The 26145-nt window shown below is 53.3% G+C and overlaps 2 protein-coding genes across 6 annotated transcripts in view; both read left to right on the top strand.

Annotated features, from left to right (window-relative positions):
• The window catches only part of LOC122546736 (EH domain-binding protein 1-like), a 165287-nt gene extending 152465 nt beyond the window's left edge, over positions 1–12822 (top strand). For all 5 annotated transcript variants that reach the window (XM_087983698.1, XM_087983699.1, XM_087983697.1 and 2 more), the window contains 5 exons: positions 1702–1822; positions 4361–4460; positions 5566–5639; positions 10671–10785; positions 12113–12822. In XM_087983698.1, the coding sequence (XP_087839824.1) occupies positions 1702–1822; positions 4361–4460; positions 5566–5639; positions 10671–10785; positions 12113–12200 (498 nt within the window). In that variant the 3' untranslated portion in view covers positions 12201–12822. The remainder of the gene's footprint in view (positions 1–1701; positions 1823–4360; positions 4461–5565; positions 5640–10670; positions 10786–12112) is intronic.
• Positions 12823–15010: 2188 nt separating this feature from the next.
• LOC122543869 (malate dehydrogenase, cytoplasmic-like) overlaps positions 15011–26145 on the top strand; it is a 41044-nt gene continuing 29909 nt past the window's right edge. The window contains exons 1-3 of the mRNA XM_087983555.1: positions 15011–15029; positions 22219–22317; positions 23821–23917. Of these exons, the coding sequence (XP_087839681.1) occupies positions 15027–15029; positions 22219–22317; positions 23821–23917 (199 nt within the window). The 5' untranslated portion in view covers positions 15011–15026. The remainder of the gene's footprint in view (positions 15030–22218; positions 22318–23820; positions 23918–26145) is intronic.

Raw genomic sequence — 26145 nt, 5'->3', positions numbered from 1 at the left:
CATCCTGTATTCAGTATCTCACACACTGAGCATCCTGTATTCAGTATCACACACACTGACCCTCCTGTATTCAGTATCACACACACTGACCCTCCTGTATTCAGTATCTCACACACTGATCCTCCTGTATTCAGTATCTCACACACTGAGCCTCCTGTATTCAGTATCTCACACAGTGAGCATTGTGTATTCAGTATCTTACACACTGAGCCTCCTGTATTCAGTATCTCACACACTGAGCCTCCTGTATTCAGTATCTCACACAGTGAGCATCGTGTATTCAGTATCTCACACACTGAGCCTCCTGTATTTAGTATCTCACACAGTGAGCATCGTGTATTCAGTATCTCACACACTGACCCTCCTGTATTCAGTATCTCACACAGTGAGCATCGTGTATTCAGTATCTCACACACTGACCCTCCTCTATTCAGTATCTCACACAGTGAGCATCGTGTATTCAGTATCTCACACACTGACCCTCCTGTATTCAGTATTTCACACAGTGAGCATCGTGTATTCAGTATCTCACACAGTGAGCATCGTGTATTCAGTATTTCACACAATGAGCATCGTGTATTCAGTATCTCACACAGTGAGCATCATGTATTCAGTATCTTACACACTGACCCTCCTGTATTCAGTATCTCACACACTGATCCTCCTGTATTCAGTATCTCACACACTGAGCCTCCTGTATTCAGTATCTCACACAGTGAGCATTGTGTATTCAGTATCTTACACACTGAGCCTCCTGTATTCAGTATCTCACACACTGAGCCTCCTGTATTCAGTATCTCACACACTGAGCATCGTGTATTCAGTATCTCACACACTGACCCTCCTGTATTCAGTATCTCACACAGTGAGCATCGTGTATTCAGTTTCTCACACACTGACCCTCCTGTATTCAGTATCTCACACAGTGAGCATCGTGTATTCAGTATCTCACACACTGACCCTCCTGTATTCAGTATCTCACACAGTGAGCATCGTGTATTCAGTATCTCACACACTGACCCTCCTGTATTCAGTATTTCACACAGTGAGCATCGTGTATTCAGTATCTCACACAGTGAGCATCGTGTATTCAGTATTTCACACAATGAGCATCGTGTATTCAGTATCTCACACACTGACCCTCCTGTATTCAGTATCTCACACAGTGAGCATCATGTATTCAGTATCTTACACACTGACCCTCCTGTATTCAGTATCTCACACACTGATCCTCCTGTATTCAGTATCTCACACACTGAGCCTCCTGTATTCAGTATCTCACACAGTGAGCATTGTGTATTCAGTATCTTACACACTGAGCCTCCTGTATTCAGTATCTCACACAGTGAGCATCGTGTATTCAGTATCTCACACACTGACCCTCCTGTATTCAGTATCTCACACAGTGAGCCTCCTGTATTCAGTATCTCACACAGTGAGCCTCCTGTATTCAGTATCACACACAGTGAGCATTGTGTATTCAGTATCTCACACACTGACCCTCCTGTATTCAGTATATCACACATTGAGCATCCTGTATTCAGTATCTCACACACTGAGCATCTTGTATTCAGTATCTCATACACTGACCCTCCTGAATTCAGTATCTCTCACACTGAGCCCCCTGTATTCAGTATCACACACCCTGCCCATGTCCACACCTAGCCTACTATGCTGAGTAGCTCACACTGGTTTTTGCAGCGGCTGCGAGACACCAGTCAGTATGTCCTTGGGGAGCTGACCGCACTGGAGAGTGAACAGAGGCAGATAGACTCTCGGGCGGCTGTCGTTGAGAAGAAACTACGCAGGATCATGGAAACAGGCAAGTAACATCCTCAGGGGAGGGGATTGGGGGAGGAGTGCCAGTGTGGGGAGGGTCGAAAGATTGCTGGATGGGGGGAAAGAGGTGAACCCGATGGAGACTTGATAAGGAGAAAGTGTTTGGAAATGGGGAGAAAAGTAGAATTCAGGTGCAGGAGTGGGTAAAATTTCACTTTGATGCAACTGACAATCAGTTAGAGTACAAATGTTTAACAATCTGAACCAAGTCTGCCCATGGGCACTATGGGGCAATTTAGCACGGCCAATCCACCCTAACCTGCACATCCCTGGGCACTATGGGGCAATTTAGCACGGCCAATCCACCCTAACCTGCACATCCCTGGACACTATGGGACAATTTAGCACGGCCAATCCACCCTAACCTGCACATCCCTGGGCACTATGGGACAATTTAGCACGGCCAATCCACCCTAACCTGCACATCCCTGGACACTATGGGACAATTTAGCACGGCCAATCCACCCTAACCTGCACATCCCTGGGCACTATGGGACAATTTAGCACGGCCAATTCACCCTAACCTGCACATCCCTGGACACTATGGGGCAATTTAGCACGGCCAATCCACCCTAACCTGCACATCCCTGGGCACTATGGGGCAATTTAGCACGGCCAATCCACACTAACCTGCACATCCCTGGGCACTATGGGACAATTTAGCACGGCCAATCCACCCTAACCTGCACATCCCTGGGCACTATGGGACAATTTAGCACGGCCAATCCACCCTAACCTGCACATCCCTGGACACTATGGGACAATTTAGCACGGCCAATCCACCCTAACCTGCACATCCCTGGACACTATGGGACAATTTAGCACGGCCAATTCACCCTAACCTGCACATCCCTGGACACTATGGGGCAATTTAGCACGGCCAATCCACCCTAACCTGCACATCCCTGGGCACTATGGGGCAATTTAGCACGGCCAATCCACCCTAACCTGCACATCCCTGGGCACTATGGGACAATTTAGCACGGCCAATCCACCCTAACCTGCACATCCCTGGGCACTATGGGGCAATTTAGCACGGCCAATCCACCCTAACCTGCACATCCGTGGGCACTATGGGGCAATTTAGCACGGCCAATCCACCCTAACCTGCACATCCGTGGGCACTATGGGGCAATTTAGCACGGCCAATCCACCCTAACCTGCACATCCCTGGACACTATGGGGCAATTTAGCACGGCCAATCCACCCTAACCTGCACATCCCTGCGCACTATGGGACAATTTAGCACCGCCAATCCACCCTAACCTGCAGACCCCTGGACACTATGGGACAATTTAGCACGGCCAATCCACCCGAACCTGCACATCCCTGGACACTATGGGACAATTTAGCACGGCCAATCCACCCTAATCTGCACATCCCTGGGCACTACGGGACAATTTAGCACGGCCAATCCACACTAACCTGCACATCCCTGGGCACTGTGGGACAATTTAGCACGGCCAATCCACCCTAACCTGCAGACCCCTGGACACTATGGGACAATTTAGCACGGCCAATCCACCCTAACCTGCACATCCCTGGGCACTATGGGACAATTTAGCACGGCCAATCCACCCTAACCTGCACATCCCTGGGCACTATGGGACAATTTAGCACGGCCAATCCACCCTAACCTGCACATCCCTGGGCACTATGGGACAATTTAGCACGGCCAATCCACCCTAACCTGCACATCCCTGGGCACTATGGGACAATTTAGCACGGCCAATCCACCCTAACCTGCACATCCCTGGGCACTATGGGACAATTTAGCACGGCCAATCCACACTAACCTGCACATCCCTGGACACTACGGGACAATTTAGCACGGCCAATCCACACTAACCTGCACATCCCTGGGCACTGTGGGACAATTTAGCACGGCCAATCCACCCTAACCTGCAGACCCCTGGACACTATGGGACAATTTAGCACGGCCAATCCACCCTAACCTGCACATCCCTGGGCACTATGGGACAATTTAGCACGGCCAATCCACCCTAACCTGCACATCCCTGGGCACTATGGGACAATTTAGCACGGCCAATCCATCCTAACCCGCACATCTTTAGACAGTGGGAGGAAACCGGAGCACCCGGAGGAAACCCCATAAAAACACGGGGAGAATGTGCAAACTCCACACAGTCGCCTGAGGGTGGGATTTTACCCGAGTCCCTGGTGCTGTGAGGCAGCAGGGCCAACCACTGAGCCCTAGCTGTGCTGAAAGCGCGGTCAGTGATAGCCAGAGAATGCACATCACTGGAAACTGGGGGGGGGTAGAATGTGGAATGGGAAAGGGGAGGGGGGGAGAGGAGAGAAGCGAGGCTGGGGGGATGGTGGTGTGTGGGGAGAAGCCTATGAAGATGAGTGTGTGGAAAAATCTGACAATCCAGGTGACGGGACAGTGAAATTGCAGTGGGCTCGGAACACACCAATGCCAAAAGCCCCACTGTTTCATATGTTTCGGATGACATTCCTTGAAGAGCTTGGTTTCAGTGACAATGACTGATGGTTACAGGTCGTGACAGGGTGGAGGAGGAGGATCTGATCCAGGAATGGTTCGTGCTGGTTAATAAGAAAAACGCACTGATTCGGAGACAGGACCAACTGCAGCTTCTGTGAGTCTGGAAACCTCGACCGTTCCCAGTGTGTGACAGGATCCGATTCTCATCCGGCCACCCCCCCCCCCCCCCCCCCCCCCCCCCAGCACACCTCCTACAGATTCCACCCTCTCTTCCCGAGTTTATTTTAATCACATGTGAATCTAACGAGCGCACAATGTCAGGCTACCAGTGACCCTCCTCCCACACCCCCCAGGACAGGGACAGCACGGGGTTAGATACAGAGTAAAGCTCCCTCTACACTGACCCCCCATCAAACACTCCCCAGGATAGGGGCAGCACGGGGTTAGATACAGAGTAAAGCTCCCTCTACACTGTCCCCCATCAAACACTCCCCAGGACAGGGACAGCACGGGGTTAGATACAGAGTAAAGCTCCCTCTACACTGTCCCCCATCAAACACTCCCCAGGACAGGGACAGCACGGGGTTAGATACAGAGTAAAGCTCCCTCTACACTGACCCCCCATCAAACACTCCCCAGGATAGGGGCAGCACGGGGTTAGATACAGAGTAAAGCTCCCTCTACACTGACCCCCCATCAAACACTCCCCAGGATAGGGGCAGCACGGGGTTAGATACAGAGTAAAGCTCCCTCTACACTGACCCCCCATCAAACACTCCCCAGGACAGGGACAGCACGGGGTTAGATACAGAGTAAAGCTCCCTCTACACTGACCCCCCATCAAACACTCCCCAGGACAGGGACAGCACGGGGTTAGATACAGAGTAAAGCTCCCTCTACACTCTCCCCCATCAAACACTCCCCAGGACAGGGACAGCACGGGGTTAGATACAGAGTAAAGCTCCCTCTACACTGTCCCCCATCAAACACTCCCCAGGGCAGGGACAGCACGGGGTTAGATACAGAGTAAAGCTCCCTCTACACTATCCCATCAAACACTCCCCAGGACAGGGAGAGCATGGGGTTAGATCCAGAGTAAAGCTTCCTCTACACTGTCCCCCATCAACACACTCCCCAGGACAGGGACAGCACGGGGTTGGATACCGACAGAAGTGTGGAATCCCTCCAGAAAGTCTGCATAACCTGCTGAAGAAGTCTCTCACCCTCACCAAACCTCACTTGTTACTTCTTCCTTTCAGGGAGGAGGAACATAATCTCGAGAGGAGGTTTGAGCTACTGAACCGGGAGTTACGGGCAATGATGGGCATCGAAGGTAGGATATCGCTCTGAAGGATCAATAACCTCTGACCTCTGTCATAGATACACGATCCCGATAGATTATGGGAACACCACCCCCTGTAAGTTCCCCTCCTGGTCACTCCCCATCCCGACCTGGGAATATATCGGCCATTCCTTCAGTGTCCTTGGGTCAGAATCCTGGAACTCCCTCCCTCAGTGCATTGTGGGTCTAACCCACAGCGCACGGACTGCAGCGGTTCAAGATGGCCGCTCACTCCCACCTTCTCCAGGGGTAATTGGGGAAGGGGGCAATAAATGCTGGGCCCAGCCAGCGACACCCACATCTCACGAGACAATGAACATAAAAACTGTGGAACGCTGCCCGGTAATCTCGTCACACTGTGCACAATTCTTGTAAACTTTATTGCTGTCGAAGTCAAACTCACAGGAGAAAAATCATAACGGGTTTCCTGCTTTTTGAATTGTTTCCTGAGTGTTTGCGCCAGCTTCCTGTGTTCATTGTGCCAGCGTAGTCAAGTGTCTCGGAATATCAAGATGTTCGTGAACCTCGGGAGATTGTCATGCAGAGAAACAATCATGGTTTAGCAGAGAGTGATAGCCTGCGAATCTATCTCACATTGATATACGCCGCCATTGAGGGACTAAAAGCAAACTATTGATGTATACAGGGTTTTTTAAAAGTCCTATTCATTCATGGGGTGTGGGCATTGCTGGCCGGGTCACCTTTATAGCCCATCCCTAACTGCCCCCTTGAGAAGGAGGTGGTGAGATGCCCTTCTAGAGTTGATACAATCTATAGCAGGACTTATACACTTAATGGTAAGGTCCTGGGGAGTTTTGCTGAACAAAGAGACCTTGGAGTGCAGGTTCATAGCTCCTAGAAAGTGGAGTCACAGGTAGATAGGATAGTGAAGAAGGCAGTTGGTATGCTTTCCTTTATTGGTCAGAGTATTGAGTACAGGAGTTGGGAGGTCATGTTGCGGCTGTACAGGACATTGGTTAGGCCGCTGTTGGAATATTGCGTGCAATTCTGGTCGTCTTCCTATCAGAAAGATGTGAAACTTGAAAGGGTTTAGAAAAGATTTACAAGGATGTTGCCAGGGTTGGAGGGTTTGAGTTACAGGGAGAGGCTGAACAGGCTGGGGCTGTTTTCCCTGGAGTGTCGGAGGCTGAGGGGTGACCTTATAGCGGTTTACAAAATTACGAGAGGCATGGATAGGGTGAATAGGCAAAGTCTTTTCCCTGCGGTCGGGGAGTCCAGAACTAGAGGGGCATAGGTTTAGGGTGAGAGGGGAAAGATATAAAAGAGACCTAAGGGGCATTTTTTTCACACGGAGGGTGGTACGTGTATGGAATGAGCTGCCAGAGGAAGTGGTGGAGGCTGGTACAATTGCAACATTTAAGAGACATTTGGATGGGTATATGAATAGGAAGGGTTTGGAGGGATATGGGCCGGGTGCTGGCAGGTGGGACTAGATTGGGTTGGGATATCTGGTCGGCATGGACGGGTTGGGCCGAAGGGTCTGTTTCCATGCTGTATGACTCCATGACTCTATGTGCTGCAGGCAGACCCACAATGCCAGAGAGTCATACAGCAGGAATACAGACCCTTTGGCCCAACCAGTCCACGCTGACCACAATCCCAAACTGAATTAGTCCCAACTGCCCATAACCCTCCAAACATTTCTTATTTAGGTTTTTGTCCAAATGTCTTTGAAGTATTGCAACTGTACCTCCATCCCACATGTTTATTCCACACACCAACCACTCTCTGTGTAAAAATAAGTTGCCCCTCATGTCTTTTTTAAATCTTTCTCCTCTCACCTTAATATGCCCCCAAATCTTGAAATCCCTCACCCAAGGGAAAAGGCACCTGCCATTCACCTCATGATTTTATAAACCTCTAGAAGGTCACCCCTCAACCTCCTACACTCCAGTGAAAAAAGTCCCGGCCTATCCTGCCTCTCCTTCTAACTCAAACCCTGAATTCCTGGCAACGTTCTGGTAACTCTCTTCTCACTGAGATATGATTAGATTAGATTACTTTTTTTTTAGATTAGATTAGATTACTTACAGTGTGGAAACAGGCCCTTCGGCCCAACAAGTCCACACTGACCCGCCGAAGCGCAACCCACCCATTCCCCTACATTTACCCCTTTACCTAACACTACGGGCAATTTAGCATGGCCAATTCACCCTAACCTGCACATCTTTGGACTGTGGGAGGAAACCGGAGCAACCGGAGGAAACCCACGCAGACACGGGGAGAATGTACAAACTCCACACAGTCAGTCGCCTAAGTCAGGAATTGAACCCGGGTCTCTGGCGCTGTGAGGCAGCAGTGCTAACCACTGTGCCACCGTGCCGCCCACTTTCACCTTTCACATGAGTCTTCTTTTAACAGCAGAACAGATGCTGATCATACTAAAGAATAGATTTTAAAACAACCAATATAAGTTGTATTTGACAATTAGAATGAAGAAGGGCTTATGCCCCGAAACGTCGATTCTCCTTCTCCTTGGATGCTGCCTGACCTGCTGCGCTTTTCCAGCAACACATTTTTAAGCTCTGATCTCCAGCATCTGCAGTCCTCACTTTCTCCCAATGAGAATGATCTCAAAACATGTGGGCAAACAAAGTCCTGATCTTTGGGTGGCACGGTGGTTAGCACTGCTGCCTTACAGCACCAGAGACCCAGGTTCAATTCCCGCCTCAGGCGGCTGTCTGTGTGGAGTTTGCACATTCGCCCCGTGTCTGCGTGGGTTTCCTCCGGGTGCTCCGGATTCCTCCCACAGTCCAAAAATGTGCAGGTTAGGGTGAATTGGCCATGCTAAATTGTCCCATAGTGCCCAGGGATGTGCAGGTTAGGGTGGATTGGCTGTGCTAAATTGTCCCATAGTGCCCAGGGATGTGCAGGTTAGGGTGGATTGGCCGTGCTAAATTGTCCCATAGTGCCCAGTGATGTGCAGGTTAGGGTGGATTAGCCGTGCTAAATTGTCCCATAGTGCCCAGGGATGTGCAGGTTAGGGTGGATTGGCCGTGCTAAATTGTCCCGTAGTGCCCAGTGATGTGCAGGTTAGGGTGGATTGGCCGTGCTAAATTGCCCCATAGTGCCCAGGGATGTGCAGGTTAGTGTGGATTGGCTGTGCTAAATTGCCCGTAGTGTTAGGTAAGGGGTAAATGTATGGGAATGGGTCTGGGTGGGTTGCACTTCGCCGGGTTGGTGTGGACTTGTTGGGCCGAACGGCCTGTTTCCACACTGTAATCACTTGTCCTGACACTATCCATTAAGGAGACACAAGTGAAATTATACCCCAGGATTGGACTTAGCTGAGAGTTTCCTTGAAATGAACATTTAATGAGACATTTCTCAATCTGCTGACACTAATTTTTCACAAATCTGAGAGCTTAAACGTTCTCAGTTCTAATAACCTGCAGATTTGTCACCGAACTCCCGCAGTTTAGAAACTTTGCAATCTCAGCCCTTCTCCTGAAATACCATACTTATTTATCTGTCCCGAATCCTTCTGAAGAGAAACAGTAAAGCGGTTTCTGAACTTCACACTGGTATTTTGTGAACTGAACTGAAAAATCTGCTTCAGAGCTGCATTTAAAGGGGGAGCTTGCTTGTCTGAAAACAAACCTAATGTTTATTCTGCCTGTCATAAAGCCTTCAGGAAGCCTGGCGCTGGAAAAGCACAGCCAACCGAGCAGCATCCGAGAGGCAGGCAGAGTAGACATTCCTGATGAAGGGCTCCTGCCCGAAATGTTGACGCTCCTGCTCCTCGGGTGCTGCCTGACTGGCTGTGCTTTTCCAGTGGCACATGTTTTGACTCTGATCTACAGCATCTGCAGTCCTCACGTTCTCCGAACTAACCAGCCTCCCATTTACAACACAGAGGTTTGCAGGCACCTGCTCTCTGACACGTATTGGATTTGCTCACTGTTCCAGCAGGACTTTCTGACCTTGATTTTTTTTTAATAGTGAAAGCAAAACCCTTCACAAACGGAACCAACACCCGTATGCCGCTATTTTTAAATCTAAACTCTAAAAATGATATAAATACCCGGTACACATTACACACCTTCCAATGTAGTGCATACCACAGTGTGCTAACATCGACAGAGGGACATAGTGCACAGATGGACACTGGCGACACACATACCGCTGCGACTGACTCAAGCCACGGAAGTCATTTGTGGGCACCCCCAGAGCCTTTTTTTAAGCAGTAACGCAACTGATGACCACTGATGGGTGGCACGGTGGCTCAATGGTTGGAACTGCTGCCTCACAGCCCCATGGACCCAGGTTTGAACCCATCCTCAGGTGACTGCGTGGATTTCCTCTGGGTGCTCCATTTCCGCCCACAGTCCAAACATGTTTAGGTGAGGGTGGATTGGCCATGCTACATTGGTCCATAATACCCAGGGGTGTGCAGGTTAGGGTGGATTGGCCGTGCTAAATTGTCCCATAGTGTCCAGGGATGTGCAGGTTAGGGTGGATTGGCCGTGCTAAATTGTCCCATAGTGCCCAAGGATGTGCAGGTTAGGGTGGATTGGCCATGCTAACTTGTCCCATAGTGCCCAGGGATGTGCAGGTTAGGGTGGATTGGCCGTGCTAAATTGTCCCGTAGTATCTAGGGATATGCAGTTTGGATACATTAGTCAGGAGTAAATGTAGAGTAATAGGATAGGGGAATGGGTCTGCTGGGTTCCTCTTTGGAGGGTCGGTGTGGACCTGTTGGGCCGAAGGGCCTGTTTCCACACTGTCGGGATTCTATGATTAAACAATTGTTTTACCCGCTGCTACCACTTCTAAAGCCCAGAACCGATTCCAGCCTCCATATTTGTCCCTTGACCGTCACTTGCTCAGAAACGAAAAGGCAGATGCTTGGGGGCGGCAAGGGTGTCTTGGCGAGCTCGCTGTGCAGAGTCTGTCTGCCGTTGTCCCCTACCTGAACCCAGCCACCGCCTTCAGAGGCTTCCTGGGGTCGCGACAGGTGCTAGAGGAATGTGACCTCCTCTCTCTCTCTTCCTCGCGTAGAGTGGAAGAAGACGGATGCCCAGCAGCGGCGAGAGCGATTGTTACTGGAGGAACTCGTCTCCCTGGTCAATAAGCGGGACAGCCTGGTTCGAGACCTGGACGCCAAGGAGAGATTGTGAGTTTAACGGCAGCTCCCTTCCCACCCAGACCATCTCAGGGAACCGCGGCTAGCCCAGGGGCATGGATGAAAAGCATCTGTGATTTCCCATTTTCAAGCACTTTGCACGCTGGGTCTTGCGCCAGGGTTTGACAGATGAGCTGGAGAGATGGGGTGGGTCAACAGCACACGGGGGTTCACTGACTGGGAGGTATGGGCATCAGGAGACGAGAGAGCCAAAGCCATGGCGGTCCCATTGGGTCTCAGATAACTCTGGGCGGGGAACGCGGGAGAGTGGGGGCTCACCTGGAAGAGTAGGGACAATCTGGAACTCGCTCCCATAGGGAGCGGGGAGTCTCGCCTAGCAATGGCCTAGTGGTGTTACTGCTGGACGGTTAATCCAGAGGTGAAAACGTGTTGCTGGAAAAGCACAGCAGGCCAGGCAGCGTCCAAGGAGCAGGAGAATCGACGTTTCGGGCGACCCAAGCAATATTCCGGGGAAACTCAGGTTCGAATCCCACCACGGCAGAATTTGAATTCAAGAAACATTTGGACTCAAGAGTCTAAAGATGGACCATCAATGGGGAAAAACCCACCAAAGTCCCCTAGAGAAGGAATTCACATTCGGCCAATCATTTTAAATTATGCCCCAGTTTTACAAGGATGTCGCTGGGGTTGGAGGGTTTGAGCTACAGGGAGAAGCTGAATAGGCTGGGGCTGTTTTCTCTGGAGGCTGAGAGGTGACCCTATAGAGAATTATACAACCATGAGGGGCAAGGAACAGGGTGAATAGACAAGGTCTTTTCCCTGGGGTGGGGGAGTCCAAAACTAGAGGGCGTGGGTTTAGGGTGAGAGGGGAAAGATATAAAAGGGACCTGAGGGGCAACGTTTTCACCCAGAGGGTGGTCCGTGTATGGAATGAGCTGCCAGAGGAAGTGGTGGAGGCTGGTACAATGGCAACATTTAAAAGGCATCTGGATGGGGACTTGAATAGGAAGGATTTGGAGGGATATAGGCCAAGTGCTGGCAAATGGGACTAGATTGGGTTGGGATATCTGGTCGGCATGGACGAGTTGGACCGAAGGGTCTGTTTCCGTGCTGTACGTCTCAATGACTCTAACGTAACCCCTGAAATCCGCGGATCGTCCTTGTCTTTGCGTGGACGTGTTATGAGGCTGACCCAGACACAGAGGGGCCGAGTGGGGGCCTGCTGCTGGTGAGCTGTAGAGTAGCTCAAGTAATAATCCTGTGTTTGTTTTCTGCCCCTTCCATCCCCGTCCCCACCACCCCATTCCCCAACCCGCACCTCCACCCCTTGTCCTGTCCCCCTGTCCCCTTACCCTAGCGCTGAGGAGGAAGACGCCCGTCTGGAGCGAGGCCTGCAACACAGGCGTCAGAAGTATAGCCGCCGGGAGAAATGCGTGATAAACTGAGCGAGCGAGGCAGAGAAGGAGAGAGAGAGAGATGGAGAGAAAAAAAAATGGCGACAACTAGGGGGCTGAGGCAGCCCAGTGAGAACCGGCGCCATCTTGAGGGTGACAATTTGGCGCTCGACGACGCTATTTCGGTTCTTCGCCCCTGCTGGAAGGCCGAGACTATTCGGTCAGGAGTGCGTCTCTCACCAGGAGGAGAGAGCGAGCAAGGGGGTGGCCAGAAAGGTCCAGGATGGGAGGGGGAGGGGGGGGTGGGGGGAGGGGTGGCTAGCGGTGCGTTGGTCGGAGTCGGACCTGTTTGTCACGGGACTTGAAAATGCTCCCCAGGCTCATATCCACCCACCCAACCTGCTCCCCCGCCCCCCCACTCCCTCCCACAACCGCCCATGCAGTCTCTGGTCCCCCAGCTGCCAGTTTCTGCTGCTCCCACCCCTCCCTCCCAAATCGGTGAAGCTTGAAGTTAGCCAGGCCTCATGGCTAGGGGAGGATGGCAGACAGGGTTGCGTCTGAGGAGGTTTAGTTGAGGGATGGGGGCGAGTGGCCAGTTGGGGGAGGAGGAGGAGGAGGAGGAGGAAGGGGTGATGACTCTATTGACTCTTAAACGTCCCCTCTCCTGCGCAAAGAGATGCCTTACCGCCCGATTGTGGGGGGGGGGGGGGGGGGGTGTGGTGGGGTTGCACGTGTGACATTGGGCTCTGGGGGAGGCTGGTCGGCTGCTGGGGGGGCCTCACGGGCCAGTTGAGCTCAGTGCCGGCCCCCAACGTTTTTGCACCGCCTGTGGCTTGCGACCCGGCATTGTGGGTGGGGTACTGTGGGGGAGGAGGGCGGGTGGGGTTTAGTATTGGGACGATGCCCCTGGTGTGAGGAGGCCACCCTCTTGACCTCAGGTCTCCCGTTCCTCCCTTGGATCCTCTCCTTTCTCGGACTCCGATTCATTCTGTGAAGAGCACTCCCCGCCACCCCACCGCACTCCCCGCCCCTTCCACCCAGGGATGTTGGTGGGGCAGCTGGGCGCCAGTGTGCACGTGTGGTCTTTATTACTTGTGGTTAAAGGAAGCGGGATCTTGTGTCGAGTAAACTACCCTTCCTTTACGTCGTTGCACTTTCTGTGATTTGCTGTTTGGAATTAAAGCCATGTTGACAAAGCCCGCTTCCCCTTGCCATATATCCGACACTGCGGCAGTTGTTAAAGGAAGCTAAAGTTTGCTGGTAATCTGAAATAAAAACAGAACGGTTGGTATGGTGACAGCGCCCCTACCTACTGGATCAGGAGGTCGGGTTCAAGCCCTCATCGGCGCAAGACGTGTGTAATATTGATTAGGAAAATAGGTTTAGCGAGAAACGGAAAGTGCTGGAGAAACTCAGCGGGAAACGGAGTTATCGTTTCAGATACGGCGTCAAAACAAAAAGCAAATGGAAAAGTTAATGGAGCAACAGCGTGTTAATGGTGGTGGGGGAGCGATATAGGAGGGACGCATGGTGTTAATAGCAGGCGTCCCACAAGAGGGAGTAGGCCACGCCTGCTGAGGAGACCCGATGGGTGAAGGGAGGGGAGCCGGGATGGAGGGCGGTGCTCCTGGGCTGAAGGTGTGTGTCCTGAAGGCTGCAAAGTGAGCTGCAACCAGGGGCTAGTACCAACTCGCTGCCCTGAGTGGCCTTGCTCTTTTGGTGGGTGGGCGGAGCCTTAGCCACTGGGTTCTGTGAAGGTGGGGCTTATAGCCAAGGGGTGGGGCCTGTAGCTGCTGGGGCGGGGCTGTCAGTCAGGGGGCGGGGCGTCACTCAAACAGGGGACGGGGCTCAGTCAGGGGGCGCGGTGTCACTGTCAAACAGGGGGAGGGGCGTCACTGTCAAAAAGGGGGCAGGGCTGTCATTCAGGGGGCGGGGCGTCACTGTCATTCAGGGGACGGGGCGTCACAGTCATACAGGGGCGGGGCTATCAGTCAGGGGGCGGGGCGTCACTGTCAAACAGGGGCGGGGCTGTCAGTCAGGGGACGGGGCGTCACTGTCATACAGGGGCGGGGCTGTCAGTCAGGGGACGGGGCGTCACTGTCATACGGGGGCGGGGCTGTCAGTCAGGGGACGGGGCTCACTGTCATACAGGGGCGGGGCTGTCAGTCAGGGGACGGGGCTCACTGTCATACAGGGGCGGGGCTGTCAGGCAGGGGGCGGGGCGTCACTGTCATACAGGGGCGGGGCTGTCAGTCAGGGGACGGGGCGTCACTGTGATACAGGGGCGGGGCTGTCAGTCAGGGGACGGGGCGTCACTGCCATACAGGGGGCGGGGCGTCACTGTCAAACAGGGGGCGGGATTTAACTGGGAGTAAGGGTTTGTTATCAGTGGGCGGGGTTTGTTACCAAGGTAAACGTCCCGCGGTCAATATGACGAACGAAGGGGCGGGGCCTGTTAGGGGCTCGGCCAGATGCCAGATGGACCGGACTCCGTGGGCGCGTCGGCTCCTACTGCTGGGGGCGGGGTTTGCTGTCAGGGGGCGTGAGCTGGCAGTGTGGGCGGGACCCGTTTGGGAGCCCGTCCAATTGCAAGCTCGCTTCGTCGCCGGCGCTTGCGGGACACCGTCGCTAGGGGGTGGGGTCTGTTGTCGGGGGCGCGGTTGAAACCCAGACGATGGGAGTCCATTGTTGGGTTTGTCCAATGGGAAGCCGAATCGGTCCCAGAGGGCGGGACCCGATGTGGGGCTCGTCCAATTCGAAACCGGACCCGCCCCAAATAGGGCGGCATCCGCTAGTGAGGGGGCGGGCCAAAGCGACCGTTGGCCGTTGACCCTGCAGTGACCCCGTCCCGCGCTCACAACGAGGCCGAGCGTCGCCATGGTGAGTCGCTTCATTCGGAGCCGTGGCCGTTGTCCAGCTGTCGGGTCTGCCATCCCCGGATGTGGGGTGGGTGGGGGCTGCGCGAGGCGCCGCGCCACTTGTAAATACTCAATGGAGGGGAAATCACCGTCTGATTGGCTGACCGCGGCAGGTAGCGCGGCCTTGATTGGGCTTACACCTTCCCGCCGCCCGATTGGTTGGAATCGTGGGGGCGGGTGGCGCCTCGGAGAATCCTCATTGGCTGCCGCGGCAGGCGGCGGGGGGTGCGGTGGTGACGTAATGCGGATGTGCTGCGCGCGCGTGCGCGCTGGAGGCAGCACGGGACCGTAGAGACTCTGAGCTGTGAGTGGATGGGAGCCCCGGCCAATCAGAGAGAGGGGTTGGATGTGAGGTCCAGCCCACGATGGGGTGGTGAGATAGTCTCGGGTCAATGGGCTGAATGGTCTCCGTTGTGTTTAATTTTGGTTTTTTTTGGGGTGCCTTGACCCATTGTCCAGTTGCAGTTGGTTATTTAGAATGGTCACTGGGTGCACTGAGGCCAAACCCCCCCCCCCCATCATTGACAACAAGTGTACCGTCACCAGCCCTGCTCATCGTAAGGGGGCCCTGGGTGGGACTCCGCTCGTCCCTCACCAGGTTCACTACTGCCCAGGGACCCTGTCGGGCCAACCCCCCCCCCCCCCCCCCCCACCACCACCAGAGCTTTGGTACAAACCCCTTCTTCACTCCTGGTCAGACACAGTCTGTACTGCACAGCCCTGAGGAGTGTTCCCAACAGACAACACAGGAGCTGGAGTAGACCATTCGGCCCTTCCGGCTTGCTCTGCCATCCAACGTGATCATGGCTGATCATCCAACTCAGTTCCCTGTTCCTCCTTTCTTCCCTATAAACTTTGGTGCCTTTAATACAATGCACATACGCAATTATATGTGATACAATTAAAGACCTAATTTATGTCAGTCTCCTTCATAAATACACTGTCACTTGACCTCCGCTGCCTTGTGAGGTAGAGAATGCCACGTAATTCACTATCCTAGGAGTGGGGTGACCTTACAGAGGTTTATAAAATCATGAGGGGCAAGGATAGAGTAAATAGACAAGGTCTTTTCCCTGGGGTGGGGGAGTCCAGAACTAGAGGGGCATAGGTTTAGGGTGAGAGAGGAAAGAGACCTAAGGGGCAACTTCTTCACGCAGAGGGTGGTGCGTGTATGGAATAAGCTGCCAGAGGAAGTGGTAGAGGCTGGTACAGTTGCAACATTTAAAAAGCATCTGGATGGATATATGAATAGGAAGGGTTTGGGGGCTGCTGGCAGGTGGGACTAGATTGGTTTGGGCTATCTCGTCAGCGTGGACAAGTTGGACCGAAGGGTCTGTTTCCGTGCTGAAAACCTCTATGACTCAATGAAGAAATGATTCCTCGTAAATGTTCTATCCCGTAATCTGAGACTGTGTCCTCTGTATCTAGTGTGCCTGGCCTGGTTAGAATTTGATAGGTTTGAAACTTGCTCTCTCAGCTTTTTAGAGGTGGCAGCCTAACCATCGTAAACTCAGCAAGTGGAGAAGCTGGCTGCTGGGATTCACATCCGTAACACGGAGAAAATATTTCACATTAAGTGAATGCTTTCCAAGTCAGTTATCAAACAATATAAGAAGATATTGAGGAGAGGGTTACGAGAGCTGGATTTTAAGGAGCATGGTAAAGGAAGGTAGATAGAGAGAAAGCGAGAGATAGGTTTAGGGAGGGAATTCCAGAACTTACAGGCCCCCAGGATGCTGTAGCCATAGGCAACGAAATGAGTGAATTCTCAAGATGCCTGAATTCGGGAGCTCAGATTTTGGAGGATTGCTAACATGGTCACGATTGGCCGAATGACCTCTCCCTGTTGCTAAAGCCTTTACGATTCGACAGTTTGTCAGGGCAGTAGGTGGTGAGAGATAAATGGAGGGAAGGAGGCTGGGAGTGATTTTGGACCCAGTTTTTAAATTTGACAGTGGGCGGAAAAGCAGATTCGGGGGTGACGGTTACCAGAACGTGGCGAAGATTGACAGTGTTGTCAATCCTGACTTAAACCCATCGATTGGGGAATCAGGAGATTAGCATTAGTTGGGATTTGGGATGCTTTAAGATGAAGATTGAGAGAGTAATTGCTGGAAGATTGAGAGAGGGCGTGATCGGAGGCTAGGAGTGAGAAAAATCTTCCTGAATGTTGCTGGTAGAAACATGGGGGTGGTCCACAGTTGGGGAACGTACACATTGTAGCCTGGAGGTTATAGGTTTTTTTAAAAAAATCATTCGCAGGATGAGGGCATTGCCAGCAGGGCCAGCAATTATTGCCCATCCCTAATTGCCCCAGAGAGCAGTTTATAGTCACCCACATTGCTCTGGGTTTGCAGTCACATGTAGCTCAGACCAGGTAAGGATTGCATTTTCCTTCCCTTAACCAGATGGGTTTTCCCCTCCTCTCCGACCTATCACCATTACCCCCACCTTTATCTGCCTGTCGCACTCCCAGCTACCTTTTGCCAGCCCCACCCCTTTCCATTTATCCCTCCACACTCCCCCCCCACCCCCCACCCCTCCCACCTTGGCTCACAAGCCTCATTGCTGATGAACGGCTTTTGCCCGAAACATCGATCCTCCCACTCCTTGGATGCTGCCTGACCGGCTGTGCTTTCCTAACACAACACACTCTCGACTCCGATCTCCAGCATCACTTTCCCCGACAATTGACAGTGGATTCACGCTCTTCATTAGACTCTTAATTTCATATTTTTATCGAATTCAAATTCCACGATCTGACTTGGCGAGATCAGAACCCAGGACATGACCTGTGTCTCTGGATTAACAGTCCAACAATAATATCATCAGGCTGTCACCCCCCCCCTTTAAAGGGGTGGGACGGCAGAGAGACTAACTTTCTTCACATGACCCAGCCGATCTTGAATCAGCCCTCTTGCCTCCAGCGTAGGAGGGGTTTCGCCAGTCAATATTCAACCTTTCCTCACCTTGTGAATGCACTTTCCTCATCCGTCAAGTCTCAGAGTGGCACTTGAACCCATGGCTTCTGGCTCAGAGGCAGGGATGCTACCCACTGCACCTTGAAATCCTATGCCAAGTTGGTCACTAATAGACCCAGTCAGCGTAGAGTTCATACAGCGTGGAAACAGACTCTTTGGTCCAAATTGTCCACATTGACCAGACCTCCCAACCTAACCGAGTCAGCGCGACGCCCCTGCTCCTCGGATACTGCCTGAGCTGCTGCGCTTTTCCAGCGTGCCAGCCTTTTCCACTCTAGTCCCGTTTGCCAGCACCCGGCCCATGTCCCTCCAAACCCTTCCTATTCATATACCCATCCGGATGCCTTTTAAATGTTGTCATTGTACCAGCCTCTACCAACTCCTCTACCATCTCGTTCCATTCAGTCACCACCCTCTGTGTGAAAAAGTTACACCTCAAGTCCTTTTTAAAATTTTCTCCTCTCACTTTGAAGCTGTGCCTTTAATTTTGGGCTCCCCCACCCTAGGAAAAAGACCTCGGTTAGTCACCCTATCCACACCCCTCATGATTTTATAAACCTCTATAAGATCCCCCCTCAGCCTCCGGCGCTCCAGGGAAAACAGCCCCAGCCTCTTCAGCCTCTCCCTGTAGCTCAAACCCTCCAACCCTGGCAACATCCTTGTAAATCTTTTCTGAACCCTTTCAAGTTTAATATCTTCGTATAGAAGAGGGACCTAAATTGAATAAGAGGCTGCATTAAAGTCCTGTACAGCTTCAATATGACATTCCACCTCCCATACTCAATTAGGTTAGATTAGATTCTCTACAGTGTGGAAACAGGCCCTTCAGCCCTACCAGTCCGCACCGACCCTCTGAAGAGTAACCCACCCAGACCCATTTCCCTCTGACTATTGCACCTAAACACTACGGGCAATTTAGCACGGCCAGTTCACCTGACCTGCACATCTTTGGACTGTGGGAGGAAACCTACACAGACACGGGGAGAATGTGCAAACTCCACACAGAGAGGTTGGAATTGAACCCTGGACCCTGGTACTGCAAGGCAGCAGTGCTAACCACTGAGCCACCGTGCCGCCCTGGGCAAGTCTGCCAAAAGCCTTCTTCACCACCCTGTCTACCTACGACTCCACTTTGCACCTGTACCTCCAGGTCTCTTTGTTCAGCGACGCTCCCCAGCAATTCAGGAGAAACCAGTTTGCCCAGGGAGCAGTGAGAATTGTGGAACTCACTCCAAACAGGGAGCGGCTGAGCTGAGTAATGAGGATGTGTTTAAGGGGATTTTGGATAAGCGCACAAAGGACAAAGAGATGGAAGAGATGGTGAAGGGTAGATTGGAGGAGACTCATGTAAATGGGCCGAGTGGCGTATTTCTATGCTGTAAAAGCTCTCTAATTAAGCCCGGGAATGGAGTCGAAAAACAGGAGGGTCTTGCTAAATTGTACAAGGCTGCAGTCAGACGATAGCTGGAGTACAGTGAACAGTTTTGGACCCCTTATCGGCATAGGAGGTATTCCAGAGAAAGTACACGACGTCGATCCTGGGAATGGACGGACTGTGATTGAATAGGTTAGGTCTGTACTCGTTGGAGTTGAGAAGAATGAGAGAAGACTTTATTGTAACGTATAGGATTCTGAGGGGACCTGATGAAGTCGATGCAGAGAGATTCCACCACAGAGCACACCAGATGGCCTCCTTCTTTAAAGACCACAATTTCCCCTCCCACGTGGTTGCTGATGCCCTCCAGCGCATCTCATCCACTTCCTGCACCTTGAACCCCCCCCCCCTCCAACCGCAACAAGGACAGGATCCCCCCGCCCTCAGGTCCTCACCTTCCATCCCACTAACCTCGATATATATCGCATCTTCCGCTGACATTTCCGCCACCTCCAAACAGACCCCACCACCAGGGATATATCTCCCTCCCCACCCCTTTCCGTGTTCCGCAAAGACCGTTCCCTCCGTGACTACCTGGTCAGGTCCACGCTCCCCCCCACAACCCACCCTCCCATCCTGGCACTTTCCCCTGCCACCGCAGGAACTGTAAAACCTGTGCCCACACCTCCTGATTCCTGAAGAAGGGCTAATGCCTGAAACGTCGATTCTCCTGTTCCCTAGATGCTGCCTGACCTGCTGCGCTTTTCCAGCAACACATTTCCATCTCTGATCTCCAGCATCTGCAGACCTCACTTTCCCCACACCTCCTCCCTCACCTCTATCCAAGGCCCCAAAGGAGCCTTCCACATCCATCAAAGTTTTACCTGCACATCCACTAATATCATTTATTGCATCCGTTGCTCCCGATGCAGACTCCTCTACATTGGGGAGACTGGGCGCCTCCTAGCAGAGCGCTTTAGGGAACATCTCCGGGACACCCACACCAATCAACCCCACCGCCTCGTAGCCCAACATTTCAACTCCCCCTCCCACTCTGCCGAGGACATGCAGGTCCTGGGCCTCCTTCACTGCTGCTCCCTCACCACCCGACGCCTGGAGGAAGAACGCCTCATCTTCCGTCTCAGAACACTTCAACCCCAGGGCATCAATGTGGACTTCACCAGTTTCCTCATTGCCCCTCTCCCTCCCTTACCCCAGTTCCAATCTTCCAGCTCAGCACTGTCCCCATGACCTGTCCCACCTGTCCATCTTCCTTCCCACCTATCCACTCCACCCTCCTCTCTGACCTATCACCTTTACCCCCAGTTCCATCCACCTCATGCACTCTCAGCTCCCTTGCCCCCAGCCCCACACCCTTCTCATTGATCTCTCCACCCCCGAGGCTCCCAGCCTCATTCCTAATGAAGGGCTTTTGCCCACAACGTTGATTCTCCTGCTCCTCGGATGCTGCCTGACCAGCTGTGCTTTTCCAGCAACACTCTCTCAACTCCCCTCGTGGGACAGTCCAGGATCAAAGTGCATCATCTCAGAATAAGGGGTCACTCTTTTTTTTTTTAGTTTATTCGTTCTCTAGGACGTCACTAGCTAGGCCAGCAATTATTGCCCTAATGGCCCAGAGAGCAGGTAAGCTGTAGGCAGACCAGGTAAGGATGGCAGAATTCCTTCCCCAAAGGGCATCAGTGAAGCAGATGGTTCCTGGCAGCCAGCAGTGACTTCATGATCATCATTCAACTCTTAGTTCCCAGATTAGTATTGAATTCAAATTCCACCATTTACCATGGTGGGATTCGAACCCAGGTCCCCAGAACATTACATGGGTCTCTGGATTAATAGTTTATCAGTGACACCATCCCCTACCCTGGAGACAGAGATGAGGAGGAGGTTTTCAGTCAGAGGTGAGTGAATACAAAGAAGAAAGAAAATGTCCAGCCCAGGAACAGGCCCCTCCGGCCCTCCAGGCCCCTCCGGCCCTCCAAGCCTGAGCCAATCCAAATGTCTAAACCTGTCGGTCAATTCTGAAGCATTTGTATCCCTCTGCTCCCCACCTACTCATGCATCTGTCCAGACCCATCTTAAATGAATCCACCGTGCCTGCCTTTACCACCTCTGCTGGCAACGCATTCCAAACGCCCAACATCCTCTGTGTGAAGTACTTACCGCGTGTAACCCCCTTAAACTTTTCACCTCTCACCTTGAATGCGTGACCTCTCGTTATTGAACCCCTCACTCTGGGGGGGAAAAAAAACTTCTCTCTATCCACCCTGTCTATATCCTGCATGATTTTGTAAACCTCAATCAGGTCCCCACTTAATCTCCTTTTAATCTAATGAAAATAAACCTGACCTACTCGAATCTGTAGAATTCTTTACCGCAGAGGACTGCCGAGTGTGCAGCCATGAGGCGATATTCCAGGCTGAGATAGTTTATTAATCGGGAAGGGAAATCGAAGGGAAAACTCAGGAAAGGGGAGCTGAGGATTGTCAGATCGGTCATGACTTCGAAGAACAGCAGAGCAGGACACAATGGGCTGAGTGGCCTACGTCTGCTCCGAGGCCTTAGGGTGTTATCAAAGAGTGGTCCCAGATCGGAGAGGGAGAGCCAATGAGAAGAAGGGGTATCGAAGATGCCGTGGAGGACGAGAACACTTGTCCTGCTGAAAGGGTGGCTGGTTAGTGTGACACGTTCGCGCTGGGAGGGCAGACCAAGGCTTGGGTGACCGTGGCTATGACCTCGCCGGTAATGATACACTATCTCTTCTCCAAACCTCATTGCAGGCTCTCCCGCTGAAGGTGTTGGTGACAGGGGCTGCTGGTCCGATTGCCTACTCCCTGCTCGACAGGATAGCCAACGGAGAGGTGTTCGGGAATCAGCAGGTACACCACAACCAGCACAGGTCACTCGAAACGATTTTTAAAAAAAATATAGAATCCCCACGGTGTGGAAACAGGCCCTTCACCTCCACACCAACCCTCCGAAGAGTAACCCACCCAGACCCATCCCTCCACATTTCCCCTGACTAAACACTCTAACCTGCACACCCCTGGGCACTATGGGACAATTTAGCACGGCCAATCCACCCTAACCTGCACACCCCTGGGCACTATGGGACAATTTAGCACGGCCAATCCACCCTAACCTGCACATCCCTGGACACTATGGGACAATTTAGCACGGCCAATCCACCCTAACCTGCACATCCCTGGGCACTATGGGACAATTTAGCATGGTCAATCCACCCTAACCTGCACATCCCTGGGCACTATGGGACAATTTAGCACGGCCAATCCACCCTAACCTGCACATCCCTGGGCACTATGGGACAATTTAGCACGGCCAACCCACCCTAACCTGCACATCCCTGGGCACTATGGGACAATTTAGCACGGCCAATCCACCCTAACCTGCACATCCCTGGACACTATGGGACAATTTAGCATGGCCAATCCACCCTAACCTGCACATCCCTGGACACTATGGGACAATTTAGCACGGCCAATCCACCCTAACCTGCACATCCCTGGGCACTATGGGACAATTTAGCATGGCCAATCCACCCTAACCTGCACATCCCTGGGCACTATGGGACAATTTAGCACGGCCAACCCACCCTAACCTGCACATCCCTGGGCACTATGGGACAATTTAGCACGGCCAATCCACCCTAACCTGCACATCCCTGGGCACTATGGGACAATTTAGCATGGCCAATCCACCCTAACCTGCACATCCCTGGGCACTATGGGACAATTTAGCACGGCCAACCCACCCTAACCTGCACATCCCTGGGCACTATGGGACAATTTAGCACGGCCAATCCACCCTAACCTGCACATCCCTGGGCACTATGGGACAATTTAGCATGGCCAATCCACCCTAACCTGCACACCTTTGGACTGTGGGAGGAAACCCCACGCAGACACGGGGGAGAACATGCAAGCTCCACCCAGACAGTCACCCGAGACTGGAATCGAACCCTGGTCCCTGGCACTGGTGAGGCTGCAGAGCTGACCACTGAGCCACTGCCCCAGATTCTGTGTGGGTGGGTGGGTGTGGGGAGCGAAGAGGCGATCTCATCAAGGTATTCATGGTCAAGCTGATACACTGGACAGGGAGAGGCTCCTCCTTGGAAGTGATCAACAGGTTTAAAGTTTTCTGTCGAACAATCAACGCAAAAGTAAGAAGAAAAGGTTTCGTCCACAGAGTAGTTGGGGCAACCTCGCTAACCTTGGGGTAAAATGTCAGTTGGGGCTCTGGCAGGAATGTGGACCAATCAGATCAGCCCTTGACTGGGGGTGCAGTCCCGAAGGCCCACGTCCCCTCATCTTGTTTTGGGTTTGCCTTCCCGCCCGAATGTCACACTTTTGTTTCTCTTGTAGCCGGTGTTTCTGGTTCTGATGGACTTCCCCTCGATGTTGGCTGTGCTGACCGGGGTCGCCATGGAGCTACAGGACTGTGCTTTCGGACTTCTTCAAGGTACCAAGACCATGACCAGTGCTGAAATGTCAAAACACAGTGTGAAGGTATTGACAACAGATTATGCGTGGACAGTGCACAAACAGGTCATGAGGCACATTGGCTCAGTGCTGAAGATTCTGCTCCACACAAGATTCCTCTCCATCCCACCTCATCCCGGGTTATCCCCTCCATCCTCACGTATTTATCCAGTTTAGCACCTTGTTTAAAAGCAACAGAGGGAAGGGAGCATGTATTTGGTCTCTGCCAGCGTTTTTAAACCGAGTGCCAGGCCAACACAGGTAGTATCAGTGCTGAGGGAGTGCCACACTGTCGAAGGGTCAGTGCTGAGGGAGTGCCGCACTGTCGGAGGGTCAGTGCTGAGGGAGTGCAGCACTGTCGAAGGGTCAGTGCTGAGGGAATGCCGCACTGTCGGAGGGTCAGTGCTGAGAGAGTGCCGCACTGTCGGAGGGTCAGTGCTGAGGGAGTGCCGCACTGTCGGAGGGTCAGTGCTGAGGGAGTGCCGCACTGTCGGAGGGTCAGTACTGAGGGAGTGCCGCACTGTCGGAGGGTCAGTGCTGAGAGAGTGCCGCACTGTCGGAGGGTCAGTGCTGAGGGAGCGCCGCACTGTCGGAGGGTCAGTACTGAGGGAGTGCCGCACTGTCGGATGGTCAGTACTGAGGGAGTGGGCACTATCGGAGGGTCAGTGCTGAGGGAGTGCCGCACTGTCGGAGGGTCAGTACTGAGGGAGAGCCGCATTGTCGAAGGGTCAGTGCTGAGGGAATGCCGCACTGTCGGAGGGTCAGTACTGAGGGAGTGCCGCACTGTCGGAGGGTCAGTGCTGAGGGAGCGCCGCACTGTCGGAGGGTCAGTGCTGAGGGAGTGCCGCACTGTCGGAGGGTCAGTGCTGAGAGAGTGCCGCACTGTCGGAGGGTCAGTGCTGAGGGAGCGCCGCACTGTCGGAGGGTCAGTACTGAGGGAGTGGGCACTATCGGAGGGTCAGTACTGAGGGAGTGCCGCACTGTCGGAGGGTCAGTACTGAGGGAGAGCCGCACTGTCGGGGGGTCAGTACTGAGGGAGTGCCGCACTGTCGGAGGGTCAGTTCTGAGGGAGTGCCGCACTGTCGGAAGGTCAGTACTGAGGGAGTGCCGCACTGTCGGAGGGTCAGTGCTGAGGGAATGCCGCACTGTCGGAGGGTCAGTGCTGAGAGAGCGCCGCACTGTCGGAGGGTCAGTGCTGAGGGAGCGCCGCACTGTCGGAGGGTCAGTACTGAGAGAGTGCCGCACTGTCGGAGGGTCAGTACTGAGGGAGTGGGCACTATCGGAGGGTCAGTACTGAGGGAGTGCCGCACTGTCGGAGGGTCAGTACTGAGGGAGAGCCGCACTGTCGGGGGGTCAGTACTGAGGGAGTGCCGCACTGTCGGAGGGTCAGTGCTGAGAGAGTGCCGCACTGTCGGAGGGTCAGTGCTGAGGGAGCGCCGCACTGTCGGAGGGTCAGTACTGAGGGAGTGCCGCATTGTCGGATGGTCAGTACTCAGGGAGTGGGCACTATCGGAGGGTCAGTACTGAGGGAGTGCTGCACTGTCGGAGGGTCAGTACTGAGGGAGAGCCGCACTGTCGGGGGTCAGTACTGAGGGAGTGCCGCACTGTCGGAGGGTCAGTACTGAGGGAGAGCCGCACTGTCGGAGGGTCAGTACTGAGGGAGTGCTGCACTGTCGGAGGGTCAGTACTGAGGGAGTGGGCACTATCGGAGGGTCAGTACTGAGGGAGTGCCGCACTGTCGGAGGGTCAGTACTGAGGGAGAGCCGCACTGTCGGGGGGTCAGTACTGAGGGAGAGCCGCACTGTCGGAGGGTCAGTACTGAGGGAGAGCCGCACTGTCGGAAGGTCAGTGCTGAGGGAGTGCCGCACTGTCGGAGGGTCAGTACTGAGGGAGTGCCGCACTGGCGGAAGGTCAGTGCTGAGGGAGTGCCGCACTGTCGGAGGGTCAGTTCTGAGGGAGTGCCGCACTGTCGGAGGGTCAGTTCTGAGGGAGTGCTGCACTGTCGGAGGGTCAGTTCTGAGGGAGTGCCGCACTGTCGGAAGGTCAGTACTGAGGGAGAGCCGCACTGTCGGAGGGTCAGTGCTGAGGGAGTGCCGCACTGTCGGAGGGTCAGTTCTGAGGGAGTGCCGCACTGTTCGAGGGTCAGTTCTGAGAGAGTGCCGCACTGTCGGAGGGTCAGTACTGAGGGAGTGCCGCACTGTCGGAGGG

Source organism: Chiloscyllium plagiosum, unplaced genomic scaffold, assembly GCF_037043375.1.
Source record: "Chiloscyllium plagiosum isolate Xiang-an unplaced genomic scaffold, Cpla_swu_hap1 HiC_scaffold_46, whole genome shotgun sequence".
NCBI classification, from domain to species: Eukaryota; Metazoa; Chordata; class Chondrichthyes; order Orectolobiformes; family Hemiscylliidae; genus Chiloscyllium; species Chiloscyllium plagiosum.
Note: the sequence above shows the minus strand (reverse complement) of the source record. Positions and strands in the feature narration are given on the sequence as shown.